We start from the raw sequence: 23,732 nt of genomic DNA on the forward strand, positions 1-23,732 counted from the left end.
CCAGGAGAAGAAGGCCCTTCTTCTTCTTTGTCTTCCTGTTATTATTATTCTGGTCACAGAAACAACCTAAAGCAACCATAAGAACATGTGATCTTATGAATTTTTACTGTGTTTCTTCGTCTATGTGACCCATATTTTATTTATTTATTTATTTTGCTCGGCCATGTTTGTGTAGTTGGTTAAAATAAAAAAAAAATTCAGTTTATCATATCGCCTAGGTTGTGCTGAAAAAAATTATATATCACCCTACTGTATATTGCACAATCCTGACCACTGCAGCACAATCTCACGTTTTTCTTTTCTCCTCCCCTTCTTTTGTATCAATAATGATTCTTCTTTGACTGTACTTTCTCCATACATCATCATCATCATCATTATTACCTTTGTTTTTTGCTTTCATTCTTTTTCAATGGTTTTCCATACAAGTGTCACTTTATGCTTTTACTGCACAGTTAAATGCATGCATTTTTGTTTGTTTTTTATCTATTCAGTCATATTGTTATTTTGTGACTTGATTCTGAGCTTCAGCAATATAAATTCATGCAGGAGCTCTTATGCATTATCTTTGTTCCACAGCACGTGCCTGTATGTTGTCTTATATATATATATATATATATATATATATATATATATATATATATATATATATATAGTGACACATTGTTTTGTAGATGATTAAACTCATTGCAAATATTATTATTTTCTGTGGCTTGTGCATAAATCATTTTACTGCTTTCAGGAGTCATACTGTGTGTTTGGGGGGTGTTGGAGATGGGACATTTTATAATTTATTTGAGCAAATATTGACAGTTTTGATGATTTGTTGCACTGTATTTTGAAGGCCATTATTATTTAGTTTACAAATACTATGTATTTTTATGCAGTGGTCGTTTTTCCATTTGTAATATGCTTTCTAGTAAATTACAAATGGTAATCAAGATTTTTTTAAAGTACAAACTAATTTTATTTGGTAAATATTATTATAAAATTAAACTCATTATTATCAGTCACCTAGTTGTTTGGTTGGTCTTGTAATTACATTATTATAAACATACCAACAAAAACCACATATGAACTCTGAATCCAGTCTATTGGTCTATTAAAAACTCAGAAAAAGGAAAGCAAATATGATTTTAAAGTTTTAAAGTTTCCTTGTGTACAGCATAATAATCCTTTTAAACATATTTATTATTCAGAAGAATACAGAAATGGTCACGTATGCTTTTATGCTTTAAAATCACTTTAAGAACTAATAAACAAAAGAAAGAGCAATAATTACCATAATTACTTATAATATAGATAACACAGAAGACAAAAATAAAGTTTACTTCATTTTTTCAGTTGCAATAAATAATTCAATACAATTATCATAGTAAACACACATATAAAAGAAAATATGGTTTGAATGGGTAAATGCGCTAATAATCCAGAACATGACACAAATACTAGTTACAAGTCAGCATGATCATAACTGACATATAGAAGATACTATGACGAATAGCAGCTCTGACACAGATTTATTGTTCATGGCATTGATTTTCCATTAAACCTTTCCCTAATACAACATGTTTGATGCCCATAATCTAGTTACACCCAGTCAGTAAGTGCCAGGCCAGGTATTGATAACGCTACGATTAAGGCCTTAAACAGTAATAACAACACCACCACAAACGTACACCAACACATAGCAGTGTATTGGTTTTGTCATGCTTGCTGGGGCCATGGCTTTTTTTTTTTTGGAACATCTGATGGGAGCGATGACCACTGGTGCAAACTACTGGCTCACAATGTGAGGTGCATAACTTTCAGGAATGATGTTTCTGCAGGCAGTACTGAAGACAGGTTCAGTAATCTAGCTTACATTCAACAGGGCATGCACACGTTTAAATGATCACTCTCCTTTTTACAGTACTCTCAACGTCATTTTATCACTCTAAGCATCACCACAGATGTGATTGATTAGCAGTTTCCTTAAACAGCCTGATTCAGATGCTCTACTTGACGCTACTATACCATGGTCCTACTGCCCACTCTGCACTGTGCTCATGCATAGAGCTTCTTCCTCGATGGTCTCTAGTTCCTCACTCCTCACTGCCTGTGTGATTAGATTCAGCTCTTCGCAAAGTGTCTCAAATCGGTATGCCACACGAATGTCGGGCACGTTGGTCCGGCGAATGTCGTTGCTTTCCTGGCCTTCTTTAATGTAATTGGGGCCTAGCCAGTAACTCTTCATCTGTGGAATAATAATGCATTAGGCATACATATACATTTAATCTGAAATTAATTGGAGAAAATAATGTATAAAACAAATAAACCAATAATACAGACCATGATTTAAAAAGTATTGAAACAATCAAAGTGTAACAGCCCCCTGTAGCCCCCTTGGTCCAGCCCAAGGCACTGACCCTGCCTCCAAACCTCCTGGATCTCAGTTTAATTGCGCACCCATGGGATACACCAGACCAACAAGTGTGATCCATAAAGTACCCACCCAACAGTCCACAGCACCCAAAGGATCCACTGCTATTGTTCTGGTGCCAGACACCACAGCCCTTGTAGAGTGCTTGTCTTGTATATTCATGCCCTTAAAGGGCCAGAATTGCCCAAGTGGCACAAATGCAATCTACACAACACTTGGCATAATTTTTTTATGTTGTAATTGTATAGCTAATTAGTCTATCTTTCCTAATAATAATATACCATGAATAGTCCATGTGAGACATAAATATTTGTGTGTGCAGACTACCTGGTGGGAGAAGCCACTCATTAGTACACTGTTTCTTGCCAGTTCACACATATCACATGAGCTCAGCTTCCACACCTGAGCAGCAATACTGTACTCCTCCATTAAGGGCTCCTGGAAGACAAACATACAAATAAAGACTTTTAAGTACTTCCTGGTTAAACATATAGCCCAATGCAGGCTTCATTGTGGATGTTGCTTATTCAGCAGATTCAGACCTTCGTGAAGTGAAATTGCAGAGGATCATCAGTAGATAAGGAGACCATTAGACCTCTAGACAGATATTCAGGCAACGGGTTGCGATGGTAGCTAAGAAACAAGCTGTTGTTGCTAAGAGGAGACATGGCGATGCCGATCTGGGCCAGATAATACAGATATTGCAGGACAGGAGCCTAGAGGGAACATCACACATGCTAAATATACCTGTGTCTTTTCTCAAAAGAACATCAATACGATACTTTCTACTATTCAATAATCATTTCAAAAATCACATGTAAATAAAGATAAATGCGTAAAATATATATGTGCACAAAATTTTATGTTAAAAGTACAGTTTGTGGTATGATCTGTGTATTACTTTAAGCATAAAACACACTGACAGTTGGTATAGTACAATAATCTATCCTGAATTTTGCCTGTCAATGTTCTCACCTACTTAATGTGTCAAATACCATAAAATGTAAATTTAACCATTTTACTTTAACAGCATGTGTGTTATAACAAAGTGTTTTATTCCTCTTGTCATCTGTCCTGTCATAAAAAAAAAGATTACAATTTGAACTCGGCTTTAACATACAGTATTTTTTCAACTACCTCTTCATATAAACAATGTCTAAATTTTTTCATGCTTAACGCTCAACACTACAGCATCCTTTGTTAGTGGTTCCCATTGTAATGATTTTAAAACAAGTGCAACTAATATACAGTAAATCTGTGTTTTGCCTTCCCATTAGAAAATGTATCTACGGCTAATGGTCCATCCGGATCAAGAATTAAACAGCATGATGGATGAAAAATAGATAAGAGCCAACACAGAATAATCAATCACTAGTTCTTAGCTTTTCCTATTTATGAGGTGAGCCATCACATGGAAAATTCTCTAAATATTCTGAGTAATAAGCCCTTTTTTACCTTCCTGAGCAGCAGGCCATGGGAGATGTTTTCTGAGAGCATGAATCCAGACACCAGATGGTGAATTGGTCCTGCTTCACCACAGTGTGGCCTCAGCACAAATGTATTGAAGTTCCTGCTCCTGTAGGAAATAAAATGAAATGTACTCATGTGTACAATTTACTGTAAGAAGGTACAACCTCACAAACATTATACATATGGTATGTATGCTATTGTACAAGAATAATGAGCAATATGAGAGATATGGATACATACTTAACCCAGTGTATGTATGTATGTATCCAATGATGTAAACTTTAAAGCACTTTTTGTAAGTCGCTCTGGATAAGAGCGTCTGCCAAATGCCTAAATGTAAATATAAATGTAAATATGGTTTGTAAACTAAACTGCTATATAAAATATAGCAGTTATTACACACATTGAGCACTTCATCAGGAACATTTTGCTGATACTGGGTAGCACCTGCCTTGGCCTTTAGAAAAGTTCCTTTTGTTGATGGAATTGATTTTACAAGATGTTGGACACATTCCTTCTGGTTCAGGTGGTTATGATTTTATCAGATGGTTCTGGAGGACTTTTCAGGTGGACTTTAATAATGCTAAAATCCCATTGAATCACATCCCAAAGATGTTCTTTGGATTCAGATCTAGACTGATTGAAAAGGCCACTGAAGAACACCGAACTCATTGTCATGTTCATGAATCCAGTTTGAGGTTACTTTTACTCTGTGACATGATGCAGCTGCCAGCAACAATACTCAAATAGGCTGTGATAATCAAGCAGTAATTGATTGTTATCGATTGCCTCAGGAAAGAAGAAAGCATGAAATCATTACGCCAGCCTGGACTGTTAACGTAAAGCAGATTGGCTCTATGCTTGAATGTTGTTATGAACAATTTTTGACTGCACCATCTATGTGCCTAATCAGGATACATTTTTCAAGGCTTCAACTTTTCCCTTTTGGTCTGTGCCCATTGCAGCCTCAGCTTTCTTTTCTGGGCTGACAGAAGGACCTTGAGTTTTTCTCGGGCAACATACACACATGCATTCACGGAAAATTTGGAAACACTAATTAGCATGTATTTGGACTGTGGGAGGAAACCCACCAAGCACAGGCAGAGCATGTAAACTTCATGCACACAGATCTCTAGGCGTGAATCAAACCCGGATCCTGGAGGTGCAAGGCGACATTGCTAACCACTAATCCACCGTGCCGCCATCCAATGTACCTCAAGTTTCAGCATGTTCTGCATTCTGAGATGTTTTTTCATTCACTACAATTCTACAGAGTGGTTATCTGAATTACTGTGGCTTTTCCGACAGCTCAAACCAATCTTGTCATTCTGCATTGTTGGGCTTGCTTATCAACAAGGCTTTTCCATCCACAGAAATGAAGTTCTCTGCATGAGTAAACTTAAAAAATCTGAAAAGTACACAGGGCCTTGGTAACAACATGCACAGTTTTATAAGGAAATTAGCTTTTGTAAGCATCTTGGAGAATGTGACAGTTCTTCTGGCAAACCTAATGTTCGCACCTGCTTTATTTTCGCATGTGAAACCCAGGAGACTTCATTATGTTTTATTTAAAAAGTGGTCCGTTATGCAATATGTTGTTTTCTTTACTGAAATACAAAAAAAATTTTGTGTAAAACTTTTTGTGCAAAGCTTTATCTTGTGTTTCTTTTAAGTAGTTCATGGTAAACTTGGTCGTATGCTTTCCTAGTGTAGAATTTTTTTCAAAGCCTCAGCCAGCTGCATTAAATAGCACATGGTTGTTAAGTGTTAGGACAAAGTTTAAAGAGGTATCCCTAATTTCACCTGAAATGATGTCCAAACTTTTGCACATGAAATATAGTCAATATATATAAAATATAGAACATACTTTTATTAAGAGACATTATATAAGAAATACCTGCGCAGGTAGTTTAGCACAGTCATATTGGCAAAGGTGTAATAGAGATAGTAAGAATAAGGTGGATTGTCTTCCTCTATCCAGTTGGCAGGTAGAGGACTGTCCAGGTTAAAGATGTGGTGCTCTGGTTTGGACTCATCATCTACACTGTCAAACCCAACCACCTGATGGAGATAGCAGCATTTTGTTACATAGCACTGACATCTTGCTTTGTAATAAAAATAAATAAATACTGTAAGAATTAACCTGGGCCTAAAACCAAGCCTAAATACTCACATGTTGCAGGAAGACATGCAGCTCTGGGTGGCTACTTGGCTGAATGGTGACTTCAAACAGAGGCATGAAGATGTTCTCCAACATCTCCTGGAAATTACTCAGCTGTTTCTTAGTGTGATAGACATCACTGCAGAGGAGACACTTTTATTTAACTGCCACATTTTTATAGAAAAAACTCAGGTGCAAAGTATTAACCTAGTAATATTAAAAAGTCATTTAATATGATGGGAAAATGTAAGTAGACATGAGCACTCACAACAGACGAGGTACTTGGACGAGCCAGCGCACATTGTCAGAGTAGACTCCGTGCTTGACTGCCCACCGAGCCAGTTTATCCCACTCATCCCTGGAGCGGCCATAGATGGAGAGACGAAGCTCGACATTCTGATATTTACTTTCCTCGAGATCCTCCATCACCTCCTGAAATACAAAGTAGGGAATGAGCGAATCATTTATACAGGCTGCAAAGAGACAAAACATTACTCAGTCTTTATATGTATATCTTATGGAGTTATTTAAAACCATTGGGTTCAAATGGTTGTCCTGCATTTTTAGGGACCATACGTAACAGACTTTATGGAATATTAAACAAAACTGTCATGTTTAGAACATGTACTTAAGTTACTAACTCCATAATACTGAAGTTACCTGATACACCTGACACAGACATAAATCCACTCATAATTAAGATGATCTTAATGTTAATTTAAACTATAGCTTATAGTGGTTGGTTTATGTTGAAATTGTGCTAAAGCATAGAGTCAAAACAATAAACACATATAATTATGGTATAGGCTGTACTGTAAAACTTTAAAATATACCTTGATAATGTGTCCAAAGTATTTCCCTTCAATATGGTTGTCTGTTTTAATAAAGATCTCCCGGAGAATTGACTCTCCAATTGGGTTGTACTTGGAGTTGAATTTGTCAAAGCGATGGAAAGTGTTTCGATCCTGAGCCAACAGGAAGAAGAAAATTAATCAACAGCTGTCATATGATGCAGTGGAGTCCTGCTCTTCAGTATGCCTGAAAAACAGACTTTCTTACCGCATGCATGTCTAATGTGTCCACGCTGAGGTCGAAAGCTGTCAGATTCATACTCTCAAAAACCTCCATGAGTGTCTGCTCCCGGCCTTTCTCCACATGTACAATCTCCTTAGGGTACTTCTTCATGGCCCTCTTGATAAAGCGTAGTAGGTGTTTCTGATTCATGCAGGATGAAGCGTGGATATGCGTGTCCACCTGAGACAAGAGGGAAACATCAGGCATGGTGGTACTTGTATTAATACAGTGTTTAAAATGTGCTAATATGAACATGTTGGGGTTGGTAAATTTTAGAGGCATAAATAGTTTCTAACATAAATATTATTCAGGCTGAAAGATCCAGAAGTTTACTTTGCGTATGTTGTAAAAATCCCGATGAGGAACTTTCTTCTGAGCTGCCAGCTCCTTCATTTCATTTAGGAGGATATGCATCTGAAACTTGGAGCTCAGGTACTGCAGCCTCCGATAACAAAATGATTTTCTGTTGGCAACCGAACAAACAGGAATGAAATACTGCTCGAAACTACACAGAAGTTCTAGAAAATCAAATGATCCGTTTTAACCTAATGAAGTGTTTTAGAAACCAATTTCTTTATAGACTTTCAAGGGCACCAAACAACAACAGATAAATGTATAGCGCTTCTGAGTGGTCACCAATCAGTATTACACCTTTAGTACAACATGATCAGCATTACGATCCTTGACCCTGCATTGACCATAATGGCTGATCATCACTTACACTGGTCCATTAATGATGAGGGCCATCATGACATTCATGTCAGCTATATACTCTGGCAGTTCAGGGTACGGCAGATCCAACTCCGTAGCTCTGGTGGAAAAAAATAAGAGACTTAGTGTTAATAGTATATATTGTATAATAGCTGTGAAGTGCTCTTTAAAAGAAATGAATACTACTTTAGCTGTGCAAGGACATTCTAATACCAATGAAATAATGATTGTGTAAATGACAGTATTTACGTATTCTCACTTTTCCATATTGCTCTTATTGGTAAACACATGTACAACACCATCTATCATCTTGCAGCTGTAGCCCATGTCAGGTGGCATGCTAGTTGGGTCTAATCCTTCATATGGGTGTGTCTCTGAGACTGGTGGATGGACTGTAGCACCTGTGGGAAATATTCAATAAATAAAAACCCAATATTTCCAAATATATTTTACTTGTTTTCTTACTTTCTACATACTGTAGTTATGCATATTTAAAATAACTTGCCTGTAGTTATAGAGGTCTCGGGCATCTCCTGGTATGCTTTCAGGTCCAGAGGTCTGTCCCCAAGCTCAGTCAAGTACCGAGCAGTCGTCCTGCAAAAGCTCTGCTTAGACAGAGCCATGTACTTCTCTCTGATGAACAGAGCCTTGACCACACACTTAGCAGCATCCAGCAGATCTGTGAAGGGAACCTGGGGGAAAGGCCGGGGCAGGGAGGGCTAGCTTGTTAGGTGTATATTAGAATTTGTAAAATTGTTTAAAAAAGACATAAGAAACCTATTATTAAATTAATAAAGATTTTTTAACTGCAACTACAACAAAAGATCTAACTTAAGGCATGAACCAATGAGAAACAGGTGCAGATGATGACAGATGATCAGGTCAGTGATTAGTATACTAGTGATGCTGAATGCTGAGAGGCTGGAACAGATGAGATGGAAACTGAGGTTGCTTCATCTACAGTACATAATTTAACTAAAAGGTAATATGAGGATCAAGACTTTTGCACAGTACTGTATATTTTACATGTAATACTTTTATCCCTATTTTTATTTATTGTATTTTAATTAATAACAGAAAAATATTTATGTGTTACTTTAAAGTGCACATAATGAAGGTGTGAGATCCAGTAGATTTCAATAACACACTCACTCACTCTCACTCATTGCCATTACCGCTTAATCCTGTATTCAGGGTCGCGGAGACCTGGAGCCTATCCCAGGAGACTTAGGGCACAAGGCGGGGTACACTCCATCACAGCGCACACACGTACACACACACTCACACACTCATTCACACACTATGGGCAATTTGAGAACACCAATTAACCTATCCTACATGTCTTTGGACTGTGGGAGGAAACCGGAGTAGCCAGAGGAATCCCACCAAGCACGGTGAGAACATGCAAACTCCATGCACACAGCGATAGGAATCGAGCCTGGACGGAAAATTACACACTTATAAGCACATATTTAAGAAATGTACAGCGCCATCTGTTGAATTTTGAGATGAAATAATGTGTTTTTTGTATAAGGACGTTTTCCATTAAAATTTCAAATTAGCATATCTTCTCTTCCGGTGTAAAAACCCCATTAAAATTTGTTCAGTAGTTTTTATGTAATGCATGCACAAAGAAACAGAAAACATTCCAAAAAACATCTTGATGTGCTCTATTACTCATCTTACGTCCCCCTAATGATTTTGATGATGTACAAACGACAACTTTACAGTTTTAATATTTGTAGATTTGAGTAATTTAGATTTTTTTAAAGAATTTTGTACTGCAACCCTGTATAAAAAAGAATTCTGTAAAGATCAAGTTTATCTCTATATTTTGTCCTTTCTAAAATAAAGATGTCTTTTCTCTCTTACGCCACATTTTTCTTCTCCAGAGATGGTGACCCTCTGGTACTCCCTCTCTGGTATCAGCTCATGCTCTGGGTATAGTTCCAATTCTGCTTCACTTTGCTCCTTCAGATACCTGCACAAAGCCGAGGGGGAAAAAAGATTTAATGAAAGCTCGGGATTCCAGAGTTAAGTGTCAAGATGAAGTTTCAAACTCACTCAAGGTCAGTGGCACTGTCTGTCTTTAAAAAGTCCTGCTTGGCTCGGAGAAGAATATCAGGCTCATACCTGTGCAGCAATACAGGGAAATACTTATTAATGCATTCTAAAGACCATAAATGTTATAGAGACCAAATCACTTAATCAGACTAAATGATAATGATGTTTAGATTTTCTTTGGGTCAAAGAAAGCATGACTTTCCAATATTCAATTTCCTGGGTATAAAACATCTCATGTAGATTCTACCATTTCCTTGGAGATTGATTCCTGTAGTAAAATTCCTTATCAGCATGAGCAAGATGCTGTTGTCTGCCATGATTAAATGCAGCTGTCTTAATCCAAGGAGATGGATCGACTTACTTAACATCCTGGCTGATCTGTCTCTCGAGTCTTTGCCTCCGCTCCTCCAGCTGCTCGATAGGACTGTCCTCTGGAAACTCATAAGGAGCACTGCGCATCTCACTCTCAACCAGACTGCGTGTCAACAGTTCCTAAAACACATAGACAGACAAACCAATGCACGCATACAGTACAGTACTGTGCAGTCTTGACCTGACTAGACAGAATAATTCTCCAAGCTTTCTGAAAGACTTTTATAGCTCTCAGATTTTCAGTCCTGTCCCTGTACCTTTAGAGAAACATTTCTTTGTTTGTTAAGTCACAAAGTGACCTATGAATCATTCATGCATGCAAAAAAAGCTTAGTTAAGGCATGAACCAGTGAGAAACAGATGCAAGCTATGCACAAGGAGAACATGCAAACTCCATGCACACAGAGTGGTGACAGAGCTGACTGCTGAGTCACCATGGCTCCAACCTACCATTCCAATGTGTTCAAATAGTAATTAGCATGATTTCACAAAGATTTTTCTATAGCATACAGTAAAAAACAGCATTTAAATCGATAAAACCAGTAGCCTTGTTATATTTGGTCATTTAATCTGGGTGTTAAGTCTGTTACCTGTTTCAGTTCAAAATGTGTGCAACCAGAGATTTCTCAGACACACTAGATAGAATGAAGCCAGGCTATTGCATTAACGCTGGTGGTGGAGCCGTGCCACCATATTGGACCCTACTAGTTTCACTGCATGTGACATCATCACACATGTGTCGAAAGTGCTACTAACTGCTGGCATTATGACAACAGTACAGGCATGAGAAATTGCATTACATTTCACAAGTACATTAGAGAAAAGGACACAAGTGGATAGTGGTCATTATTTATTTTGTACCATGGAAAAGAATAAATTACCAAAAAAATTTTTCTTTTATTGCTAGCTTTCTCTCTTTACATGGTGCTCTTTAAATATTCCCTGCAGAAAGTGCACCTACACCATAACTCAATGGTGCTTAACTGCACTGAACATAGGCTGTGTTTAAGCTCGTCCCTGCGCTCCAGATGACCGATCATGGATATGACTAAATTTTTCTAACCAAGAAATAGAAGAAAGTGGGATTTGTCATTAAAATATAATTTTAACATCTTCCTGCATCTATTAATGTAAGAAAGACTTAAAACAAAATTTGCACTTAAATGCACTACTGATGACTCAATCTCAGTGGATCCTTTAGTTTATTGTTTTTGATGCACTAGGGCATGGTGTCGACATCTGCAAGTACAGCACTTATGGCCAACCTATTCTATATAGAGCTGGTTAAACAGTTACATTTATTGGAGATACAGCATACTCATGACAAATAGTTAAAAGAAACATTTAATTAGTAACCTGTTCTGACTCTCTTAAGGCGCGATCCAATAACCATGTTAATAAAATCCAAACAATTTCTGAGTCCCTTTTTTGTGCCTAAATGCTAAAACAACTTTTAGGACTGTTTTGTTTAAAAGATGCTCTTATTACGGTATCCAGTGTTTTGTTTATTATATGACCAACAGATAAATGCTGGTAACAAATGTACTACACATTTGCATAAAAAAAACGCCAAAGGAAAAAAAAAACAGGTATCATTACATTACAAAAAACATATTAGCAACGATTCAGTCCCAGCTATGCCAAGTAAGTAAATGTTGTTTGTAGTAATCACCTCAGCAATTTCTTTGTATTTGCCATCCATGGAGGTCCGCAGGTCTATAGGTCCGTGCTTAGCAACTGGGATGCCCGGCAAAGAATACTGGAAAGTTAAGAGATGACGTCCACCACGCACGTCTACCAGACAGAGAGAGAGAGAGAGAGAGAGAGAGAGATGGAAGGGAGGGAGGGAAAGAGGAAGGAGGGAGAGAGAGAGATAAGGGTATAATGAAGACTTAAGTAAGTTTTAGCCATTAGCAGCATTCACATACATTTCCATGTGTTTGGGCCTGTTCCTGTTTTTCCACAGCAGGATTGAGAAAAGTGACGTGTGTTAAACACTGCAGGCTAGAAATCAACAGCTGGTTGTGTCTCCAACACAACGATGCTTTTCGTATAATGAACAATAGTAATTGTGTGGGTATGTCTGTCTAGTCCCCAGGCTCGCTAAGTATTGCATTAACTGATTAAATTGCATTCCTGCCTGATTTCATTCATCAACTCAACACTAGGGATGTGGTGTGTATCTGTATATTCTTTGTATTGCTTAGATTCTGTAGGGCACTAAACTGAGAGCTGAAGCTTTTACTGTGCTATCTCACTCACTATGGATTTTTCCACAGACCTCCTAAAATGTTTTCCCCAGAAAAAAAAACCCTGAAAAAATAAATGTCATTTTCATCAAAATCCTTTCACTATACTGGGTTTGAACTTCTTGACACCCCTTCTGAACTGCTCGGTGTCTGATGTCACCAGTAATCAAAAATTCATAAAGCTCATGCATATTTAAAGAGTGCAGGCTTGTCCTTGTTCTTTAGAGACACTGGAGCTCCTGGCCACACACACACACACACACACACACACACACACACACACACACATACACACTTCTTTTACTACATAATTCCTCTGCTAATTCATGATATGTGAATGCCTAAATGTAACCTTAATATTAACCTCAGAAATTCTTTGCCTGTTCTAGTTCAATTAATCTTTTCATGTATAAAAAAACTATGCAGCGGCAACCATAATAACTGACTCACATCATTAAACAGCTACATCACACAGTTCCAGAAGCAGGTTGTGCTACAGTACTGAATATCTTAGTTTACGGGCCTCCGAGTAGCGCAGTGGTAAAGTGCTCGCCCTATCATCCGGAGATTGATCCCCAGGTGATGCTGTAACCCCTCACATCTGGAGGTCTAGAGAGAGCTGATTGGCCGAGCGGTTAATTGATTATTTATATATTTATATACTGTCTATATATAAGTATCTATATGCATATATATTACATGCTATATGCATATATATGCATGTAAGCAAGATAAAATGTACATAAGTTGCTCTGGAGAAGGTGTGCCAAATGCTCAAATGCAAATGTGTGTGGTTATTCAGACCCTGAGTCAACCCTTTGTCTGTTTTCGATGTTAATGCTACGTTTTGCTGCAGTAATTTAATTGCATGACTAACAAAAGGCCCACATTAGGATCAGTTTGCAAGTTCTACATGTGGGTTGATGCTACAGGGCAGATGAAGAATGTAATTATAACAGTCATGCTACATCACCAAAGAATATTATGATAGACGTAGGGACAGCAAGTAAACACCCCGATTAGTTCTGTAACTCTATGAATACCCTTTCTTTCTGTCATTTTGATTAATCTGTCACTTCCCTACTCCCTTCCACAGGATAACCATGTAATTATAGCAAAAGCCTATTATCATACCTTAAGCATACGTTTGCATATGGTATTGAAACACTTTCATGATGATGTTCATGATGGGACATAGTGCTGTGGGAGAATAATACATGCTGTTTTATTATGGATTTACACAGTGCGAGTCCAGCAACAGACACTCAGGCGAGCATGCTGACTACTGTCTAATCTCTTAATGATGGTTATGTTTGGAGCTGCAGGCTACATGGTTATGTAATGTCCATCCATTTCATTTCACAAAGTCAAAAAGCCCTTTCTCTCATTTCATTCCCACAAGATATGGAAAGTATTTGAGGTTTAGTACCACAATTTTTTTTGTGTGTATATCAGCACTGGTACAGTACATTAATGATGGATTATTAATGGAATCTTTTGGGTGCCCTTTGCAGAGTGGGGCCTCCATGGATCCAACTTGGTTGTCCAGGACATACCATGGATGCTAGATAGTATTGAGATCTAGGGATTTTGGAGATAAAAGCAACAACCTTGAAGTCTTTGGTCTGTACACGGTAGACTGTGATGCACGGATATCTTTCTATCATAGCCAGCATAGCCAGGATTGAACACAACAGGCTGAGCTTTCATCCCCACAGGCATTGATGACCCTTGGGTGCTCATGATCCTGTCACCAGTTTACTGGTACACAATTGATAATTGATAATCAATGTTATTCAATTCAACTGGTGGTGGTGTTAGTATTGTGGCTAATTGGTGTATACAAGTAGACAAGCATTGCTATTTTAATATGCCATACATTTATGATGCATGGCTAAATACAAAGAGCTTTCTAATCCTAATTCTGAACTAATTCTTAAAAGCTCTTCACCTTATTGTTCAATGAATGAGTCTCAGATGACTATATAGTTCCAAAATAACTCTTGCCTCCAGCTCAAGGAGACTAAACAATTTTGATAGTGTTGGAACAGTTTCCACTCACTCACTTGTTTACATTCATTACCTGTCAAGGTTGTGGTAAATCTGGAGTCTACCACTGGAACATTGGATGAAAAGCGAGGCCATGTCCTGAATGGGATGCCAGGGTATCAATGATACATATAAATATTTACACTATTTATTCTAGCTTATCCATCTGCCAGCATGGTTCCTGGGAATGAGAGGAAACCAGAGATCCCAGAAGAAACCCATGTGGGCATGGACAGAAAAGTAGCACAGATAGTAAACCAAGTTCTGGATGAAACTAGGGAATCCGGATTCGTCAAGGCAGCAAAGCTACTGTACCTGCTGAGTCACCGCCACCCACAGGTCAAACTATAGCAGGCATGACACAACTGTGTGGGCACAAACATTTGTTTACAGTTGTGCAAGCAACCCAGCTGTTAAGATAGAAAATGGTCAAATGTCAGGCTCCTTACATCTTAATAACAAGATTTTTTTTTCAACATCACAGTAAGGAGAGATCTACTCCAAACTCTATAGTGGAAAATTAAATAAATAATACTAAAATGCTGAAAGATAGGATTTGGAAACCTATTCATAACACGGGTTTGTGAAACATTCTAAATGAGAACTACAAAGTTCCTGTACAAGGAATGTCAACACAAGGGAAAGTTTATGTCAAATAACTCAATGTACATGGAGATTAAAGAATGAAGTTGTGTGGTGATTCATTGCAATTGCTTTGCTACGCATAGTAAACTATTGTAGTAAAGCTTTTTTTTTTTGTCTTAAGCAACGTGACACTAGAAGCAAGAACAAAACAGCTTACACACACTCTTAATTTTGACATAATTGCTTGTTGGCTAATGACAGGCTTTAAAAATTGCAAACAGCACTCAGTAATTTTGTGAAACTTGCATAAGCAATGTTTCGTAAGCAAGTTTTGCCTTCAGAGTTCCCCGCACAACTCTGTACCTGATCTGGAGTTTGACCTTAAAATGTTTTGGTACAAGGTTTCTGGTGAGAATTGTAAATTATAGAAAACGTTTCTACAGTGGCAATGCACATCAGTCTGACCTGTTAAGTCGGGTATTAAGTCTCACAGATTTGTTTTGTTAGATTATAGGTCAAAATTGACCCAGTGGGAAAACAAATGGCATAATGGTCAGCTTTATATGATTTATATGGAACAAATAATTTTCAATCATGGGTTTAAAGTGGCCTAGCTGTAAAAAAATATTCGGATTAATCACATGCCTATGTGAGCTAGATGAAGCGACTATTACTCAAGGTGTTATTTTGGGGAAAGTGCTACATACGGTATGTTAGCTTTGTATCCGGTGCAGACAGCATAAAATGACAGTGCAGACTGGTCCACATATGAAAGAGACAAAAGCATGTATTCTTAAGAATAAAAAATTGTAATAATAGGATGCATTAAGAACATACCATAAAACTGTGTAACAGGAATCAAATCTACAATACAGCCCATGTAATTAATTCTTTTTTTTACCTATCTGAATGAGTCAAACTGCTTTTTCTAAGTGAACCGTCCATCAATACAGTAGATACTCTCCTTTAATATATACAATGTTTGTAAAAGTTATGCACATGCAAAGAGCAGGGGATAGTGTCAGTTACCATAACAAAGAGTAGTGTTAAAATATAGCCAGTGCATTCAGCTGCATCAATGCTTAATTTTTTTTTTATGATTTATGTCTCAATAAAACATCATTAAAATTATTAAAGAGAAAGCAAGAGAAAGACTTTATGACTGCAGTTAAACTGCTCATCATTTGATATTTGTGCCGCAATCAGCAGCAATGAGTTTGTTAAAAATAACAATAACAGTAACACTTATCCATAGGTGAAGCAGACATACCTGTATTGCTATACATATCTTGTACCCACATTAAAAACAGGGTCTGGGAATTGCAGAAGAAATATTTCTTTTTATTCCACTGCCCGTCAAACCTCTCAATAATTTATAACAGAATAAACTATAACCAGATGCAATAAAGCATAACACTGTAATAAAGTGTAGCAGCAACAGGGTTTCCTCACAGGACCATTTTCCCAACCGAAAGCTTATTGTAAGTCAAAAGCAGGCTCACAGATTTTAGAAAAGACCATGCAAACATGCATGTTTTCTGTAACTGAACTATAAAGTAATGAATTATTTGGAAGAAACTAGTCCTGATTATTCAGGTGATTTTTATATTAGGCATTACTGTCTTATTATTAAGTAATTACTATATCTATATTTATGCAGATGATTTTTACATTAGGCATTGTTACTCAGGTGGTTTATTGTTAAAGCTGATTGGTGTATGGCAATGAGGGTTGCAAATACTAATGGCTTTATACACCAATTAGTTGTAACATTATACTACCTGGATAATATTGAAAAGGTCCACCTATCAGCCAAAACAGTTCTGATCTGTAGAGTCCTTAAGACCTCTAAAGGTGTGCTGTGATATCTGGGACCAAGATGTTAGCAGCAGATCCTTTAAGTTCTGTAAGTTGCAAGGTGATACCTCTATGGATCAGGCTTGCATCCCACAGATGCTCCATTAGATTGAAATCTGGATAACGTGGAACCCAAGTCAATATCATGGACGCTTTGCCATGCTCCTTAAACCATTCCTGAACTATGTTAGCAGCAAGGCAAAGTGCATTGTCCTGTTGAAAGCAGCCATCGTCAGTAGTGAATGCTGTTGCCATGTTTGGGTGTACTTGGTCTGCAGCAATGTTTAGGTAATACCATGACCCAAGGTTTCCTAGTAAAATATTACCCGGAGCATCACACTACTTCCTGCTGGCCACCATTTCTTTATGGTCCAGTTTTATTGCTCACATGCCAATTACAGGCACTCTCAGTAGTGGGGAGTGGTCAGCATGAGCACTCTGACTGGTCTGCAGGCATGCAGCCCTATATGCTGTAAGCACTGTGTGTCCTGACACCATCCTGACAGAAGCTCTTCTGTGTGATTGGACAAGACGAGCTTGCCTTGGCTTCTCATGCTCATTTTTCATAAAAGCTAACCACTGCATACCAGGAACATGCCACAAGACCTGGCGTTTTGCTCTGACCCAGTCGTCTAGCTATTACAATGTGGCCCTTGTCGAAGCTGTTTACATTTTTCCTGCTTTTTAACATATCAACTCCAGGAGTTGTCCGTTCACTTGCTGAATTATACAGTATATTGCACCACTTGACTAGTGCTACTGTAGGGAGATAACACTCCTGTCACCTGTCACCTGTTGATTGATTTAATGATTTTCCTGATCAGTGTATTTACTTAACTAGTGCTGATGTGGAGTTAAGTTATATGTTACCTGATAATTAGTGTTATTTTGTTCCTGCTCTGCCTTTCTCACCCCTCTATTTGGAAAGTGCATGAAAAGTGTGAAAGTGCAAAAACAGACAGATGCACACTTGGGCAAAACAAGACAGCACTCCCTCTTTTTAGGCCCTTTCCTTTTAATGTGGCACTCCACACTGAAGAGCAGAACTGCAGAGACTCAATAAACATCATTAAAATAGCTTATTTCTGCTCTTTCTGCTCTCTCTCTCTCTCTCTCTCTCTCTCTCACACACACACACACACACACACACACACACACACACACACACACACACAAACAACCACCCACACATACGCACAGACACATATACACTTATGTAGTGCTTCCCAGGGGGAAAGCGTGAGCTGACAGCAAAACATCTGAGGGTTTTAGAATGGAGGGAAAAGGAAGAGAAGAAAGAAAAATAAAGAGGGGTAAACACCGGCTGGAGAGAGGCAATTAGAAAAAAGGCATCTCCTTAGGAACTGGATGATCCAGCTGAGGAGAGATATGGAGATGGACCATCGGTTTAGGGATGATTGTTGTTCCTCTATAACCACACACAGGGAGAGGGAGAGGGAGATAGAATGAGAGAGAGAGAGAGAGAGAGAGAAAGGGGGAGGGGGTTGGGGGCAGCCAGACCACAAAGGCACTCTATAGCAACACAAATCTACAGCATTAGATCCCATTCACTCACTCATCCGCATGCTTGTTGCTGTTTGTCTAACTCAACCATACATACAGTAAACTCAGCCGATGGGACGGATGGATCCACTCCCCCCTCTCTCTCGTCTTCCTGGTTTGTGCCAGCTGTCTGAGGCAGCCTCTGTCATTCCCCTGCTCATTTAAATATCTCTGACACGCAGCCGGACTGTACCACCCGTGTGGAGGGCCGGGGGGGTGAAGAGACTTAGCAGCATCCCTGCTGCCTCAGTGGGCAATAGGGTCTCTGCTTCACTCCCCCTTTAGTGCGCCTCGGTGATGCAGTGTAAAGACTGCATTGCATGTAATAATTCTGCTGGTTGGGTTTTTCACACACGCATGCAAAAACAGAGGGGGTAGTGTGGAGTGTGTGCGTGTTTGCGTGCGTACTATTATGCAGCGTTGCAGAGATGAGGTTTGTATATATGTCACCTGGCATATATAAGAACGTATAAGTATATATAAGAAATAATATAAGTGAGAACTAATAATAATAATAATTTTATATATATATAAGTAATATTATTATTACAATATATATATATATATATATATATATATATATATATATATTATTATTTTTATTATTATTATTATTATTGCTTATATTATTCATATCATGCCCTCCTTTCCTTGGACTGGACAATCTGGGGGAATTAAATACTAGACCCCATACAACCTTGAGAAGATTTTACACTCTGCCCCCAGGACACTCCTCTTTAGCTTTTTAATATGAGCTGTGTCATGCTTTGTGTCCTTTCATTGCTTTATACCGGCACGACTCTTACACCCGTAAACCAAGGAAAGACCTGCAGAATAGAAATCAAACCTTATGCCTAATTCCTGCATATGCTACAGAGGTGAATATGAAGTGGTTGAGACATTATGTTGTACCAAGATCTGCAGATATTAGGAGAGAACAAAGTGTGCTGTAAGGCATGTCTATGTATTTTCATGGCCTTACTGTGCAGGGATGAAGTGTAAAGGATTTAATAATGGTTACAAGTCAATCTGTTATATTTGAAGTCATAATACTAAGCGTTTTTTCTTAGTGATATTACCATCACTGGACTTAAATGATACGAGGTATATGACAGATAACAGAAACCTAAGATCCAAAAAGATCTGAGGTTTCTGTTATCTGTCATATACCTTGTATCATTTTAGTTGGGGTACCTTTTAGACTAGTGTGTCTAGACTGCTGTTTAATAACTGATTCTTTCATATTCTTCATTTCTTGTTTAAAGAAAGATCTGCTTTTCTTCAAAAAGAGAATGTACTAATTAATAAATATAAATACTATTTTGTAGACAGAGATTAAGATTATTTGATGTCAACAATTTGTTCAAGCCACATCTATTTTGTCAAGATTAGCTGGTATGATTGCATTACATATGGGATTAAATGTATTATTTTTTGTTTAGAATCGAATCAAATGGAACAGGAAGGACTGTATCCTGCATATCTTAAAGGGAAACTGGCAAAGATATACTCACAGGCTGTGAAATCATTGTGATGAGGTTGTTAGTGTGTCATTAATTCGCGTTAGCTAACCTGTAAGTTACACCTGGAACATTCAGAATGTTGAAGGTAGATAAAAGATATCAACTATGATATCATACCGTGTATGCTAATTGCCTTCATTGGTGCTGGTTTATAGGGCTAATGTTTTTCTCATGACTGCTAGGAGTGCATGGTCGGATACCACCACCCAAGCAATGTCCCAGACAATAGACTGTCCAACAACCAGAATATATTAATGTCTATTAAAATTGCTACTTAGCACTGTGCTTCCAGCTCCACCTTGTGGAAATAACTATGTTTACACAATCACACTGACCATTTTATTTATTCATACATACTTTATAATAGTTTCATTTTATTAATCCATCTGAGCTATGCCATAAAGACATATATATACAAATTCTACCCGCAAATGATTAATGTTTATATTTCTCCCTTTCCTACCTTGCCATGACAACCCAGAGGTATCTTTAGAACAGATAGGCTCCATCTAGATAGATTAGACGAAAGAGTGTAATTCAAAAGAAAGTCTGAAAGCAGGGAGCAGTTCGTGACAGAGACTAAAGTAATTCCAGCCCTACAGTAGCACAGTGGAGTAAATAGTGTTAGGACCTTCTCAGTCACTCCCTCAGGGGTCGAAGTCCAAAGGTAATTGAAGATAAAGGCAGGAACTTATAACTTGATTGATTTCCTTTGATTGGTGATGTTCTGATTAACTGAGGGACATGGATAAGCAAATGGAAAGCTACCTGTTGATGATTGTTCCATCAATAGATAGTGAGTGTAAAAAGTCAGGAACTGCAACATTTGGATAAAAAAAAAGGCTTATTTAATATTTATTATCTACCAATAATAATACTTCAGATTTGAATAAAAGGACTATCAATATTAACCAAGTTGCTTTTCTGTTGCACATTTTAAAGCAATCTAAAAGCTCCACTGGTGCAGGCAGTGAGTGCCTAATTAAAATCATCCATTTTATGCAATTTCTTCCTCGTAGTGGTGTGTGTTCCACTTTGCTGTTTTTTTTTTTCGTATTTAATGGGGCCATTAAACTGCCAGGTTTGCCATGCTGTGATCAGACACTGTTGAGGATCCACCCACGCGCTAATCACTGCCTCGTTTGTTATTGTGGAGTGGGCTTGAGTGCTTCTCCAAACAATATCTAGAGATGTTATTGTTCGAGTTTTTGGCCAATCTTTTATGAAACCTTTTAACTTGGTTTATGCATTCTCTGTAAGACCCACACTGACACAAGCACAAACCACAGGGAGATTGAGGGTCATTTTTACTTTCTCAGTTTTTTTTTTCATTTTCAGTTAACACAAATGAATAATATTCAAGTGTCATCCCTCGTTATTAATTATATTGTTTAAATTCTTGGACTAACAGATGTAATCTCCAGGGGAGTAGGGAAAAAAACAAGCCATCTGCTATGTTTATTGCTTAGATAATTATTTAACCTCTTTAGCAGCTCTGCAGCACGATCACAAAATTCACACCTGGAGCCTGGAACTGAAAATATTTCACTCATGTACATGAACACATCAGAGAAATATTATGCTAAAATTGATGATTAATAGGTGGCACGGTGGTGTAGTGGTTAGCACTGTCGCCTTGCCTCTGGGTACTCCGCTTTTTCCTCCCACATTCCAAAGACATGTAGGTTAGGTTAATTGATGTTCCCAAATTGCCCGTAGGGTGTGAATAAGTGTGCGTATGTGTGTGTGCCCTGCGATGGATTGGCACCCTGTCCAGGGTGTACCCCGCCTTGTGCCCCAAGCCTCCTGAGATAGGCTCCAGGCCCCCCGCGACCCTGAATACAGGATAAAGCGGTATTGAAGATGAGTGAGTGAGAGAGTGAGTAAGTGATGGTTATTAAATGTTCCTTTCTTTTAGAAGAGAGTTTTTTTGTAATTAAATAAAAAAGTTACAGGAACTCAAGTCTTGTGTAAACGTTATGTAATGTTTATTGGCTCTGGTGGAAATATCTCTTATTAAACGTGTTAGGTACAATCATGGCCCCCCTGCTGTGGCACCTCACACATGGCAGACTTTGTTTTTGGCATTCATGTAAAGCACGTCAATGCAGTAAGTAACACAACTCCTTATTTTGTGATCAGAACCATATATTTTCACCACCAGAATCAATGAAATGATTACACTTTTACATACCTGTAAACTCATTTAGATAATCTACAGCACACTGTATGAGCAAGTGCATTTAATTGCTTATTTATTCATGGTGTGATTTTTTTTCCCTCATCGGGTTTTAGTTTAAGATGCATGCATAAATGAGCAAGATCACTTTCACTATCATCTTTCACTCTAATCGAGAGGTCTTGATAACCTACAGTGGGTCTGGTGCATTTCTAAAGCAGCACACGCTGCATTTATAGTTATCCAAAAATGCAAAAATGGATGACACTGCAATAATGTTCTCTTTATGTGTAGAAGTGCATTCACGCAAATATTGTGAACTATTTATGATAAAATTGAAGCTTGCAGTCGGATCATTAACAGCGGCTCTTACCTGTGCTGGCAGCATACTGCAGGCTTCCCCTCTTCCTGAAGGGGGATGTGGGTTTTTGTTTACCTGCTGGCAGCTTGGAAGACATTTTGCCCTGTGTTGGTATGGAGGAAGATGAATATGGTATGGAGAAAGAGAAGAGTTGGCTAACAGGCACAGCAGACTCTTCTGTGTGAGAGGGATGGCTGTGGAGAGAAACAGAGACAGGAGTCTGAAGGGGAATTTTAGTACAACGAAGGGGGCTGTGATGATCGTGGGGGCGTTTAGGAGTGAGAATTCCCCTATTCCAGTATTGCAGAGAAGGCACAATCTCCACCCCTCCATCCCATCAGCCAATCAGATGCTATTATATGCTGTCACTCCTCTGTTTCCCAGGCAACCACAGAACTGGTCATAGTAATGGCTCTGAATTGGTGTGTTATTGATGGTAAGTATGAGACTGCTGGCTTTTAAAGAACAGTGTTATAGGAGTGTGTTGTATGAAGGCGGTACTCTCAGTGATGGTGCAAAAGGGCACGCCAGGGCAACAAAAAGACACAACAGTGACGCAAGAGGACATGACAGTGAACATTCCCTACACTGCAGGCACGAGTAGGGAGCCTGGCACAAAGCTGAATGCAAAATTAGTCATCGAACAGAGACACCCTGACTCACTGGATCTGTGCTCTAACTGGCATAAGTGGTCAGGATTAAATCTCCAAGCTGACAAAAAAAGACAGATACACTCTGCCAGGCTGCATTGGACAAAACGCAGACATAGAATAATAATAAACCGGGGGCTGTTCTAAAACAAACAGCCCTAATCTTACTTAAAAGCAGGTAAAGCAAATCCCGGGCAACATTCACGCCAGCATAGCACTTGTTTTACAGGACAGAAAACAAAAGGAAGAATTTGTAACTGTTGCAATTGGGAGCTGAAGCAACAGTTGATGCTGTTAATTGTTGTTCCTTCTGATCACGCACCTAAACATGAATGATAGCTGTGAAAGGTCTCAGTTTTTCTGCTTATGGGTTGTTCTTGTATAAATATGATAATCTTTTAAACAAATCTTAAATTCTAATAAAGATTTAATACGATTTAAAAAGA

At 38.3% G+C, this 23,732-nt stretch overlaps 1 protein-coding gene across 2 annotated transcripts; it reads right to left on the minus strand.

Moving 5' to 3' along the window:
- Positions 1-1,219: 1,219 nt before the first annotated feature.
- On the minus strand, positions 1,220-22,890 carry ampd2b (adenosine monophosphate deaminase 2b). 2 transcript variants are annotated; one of them, XM_053504763.1, is made up of 18 exons: positions 22,649-22,890; positions 11,943-12,064; positions 10,261-10,391; positions 9,900-9,968; positions 9,708-9,816; positions 8,341-8,527; positions 8,095-8,236; positions 7,846-7,935; positions 7,458-7,587; positions 7,110-7,304; positions 6,884-7,015; positions 6,319-6,482; positions 6,063-6,189; positions 5,787-5,950; positions 3,875-3,995; positions 2,962-3,135; positions 2,747-2,857; positions 1,220-2,233 (listed from the first exon to the last, which is right to left on the minus strand). In XM_053504763.1, the coding sequence occupies exons 1-18, from the start codon at positions 22,731-22,733 to the stop codon at positions 2,021-2,023; spliced, it is 2,466 nt and encodes an 821-aa protein (XP_053360738.1). In that variant the 5' UTR covers positions 22,734-22,890; the 3' UTR covers positions 1,220-2,020. The 2 variants fall into 2 exon arrangements, with proteins under 2 accessions (XP_053360738.1, XP_053360739.1); XM_053504764.1 differs by lacking the exon at positions 22,649-22,890 and adding an exon at positions 18,632-18,722.
- Positions 22,891-23,732: the final 842 nt, after the last annotated feature.

The sequence above is a fragment of the Clarias gariepinus genome, chromosome 9 (assembly GCF_024256425.1).
Source record: "Clarias gariepinus isolate MV-2021 ecotype Netherlands chromosome 9, CGAR_prim_01v2, whole genome shotgun sequence".
In the NCBI taxonomy this organism is placed as follows: domain Eukaryota; kingdom Metazoa; phylum Chordata; class Actinopteri; order Siluriformes; family Clariidae; genus Clarias; species Clarias gariepinus.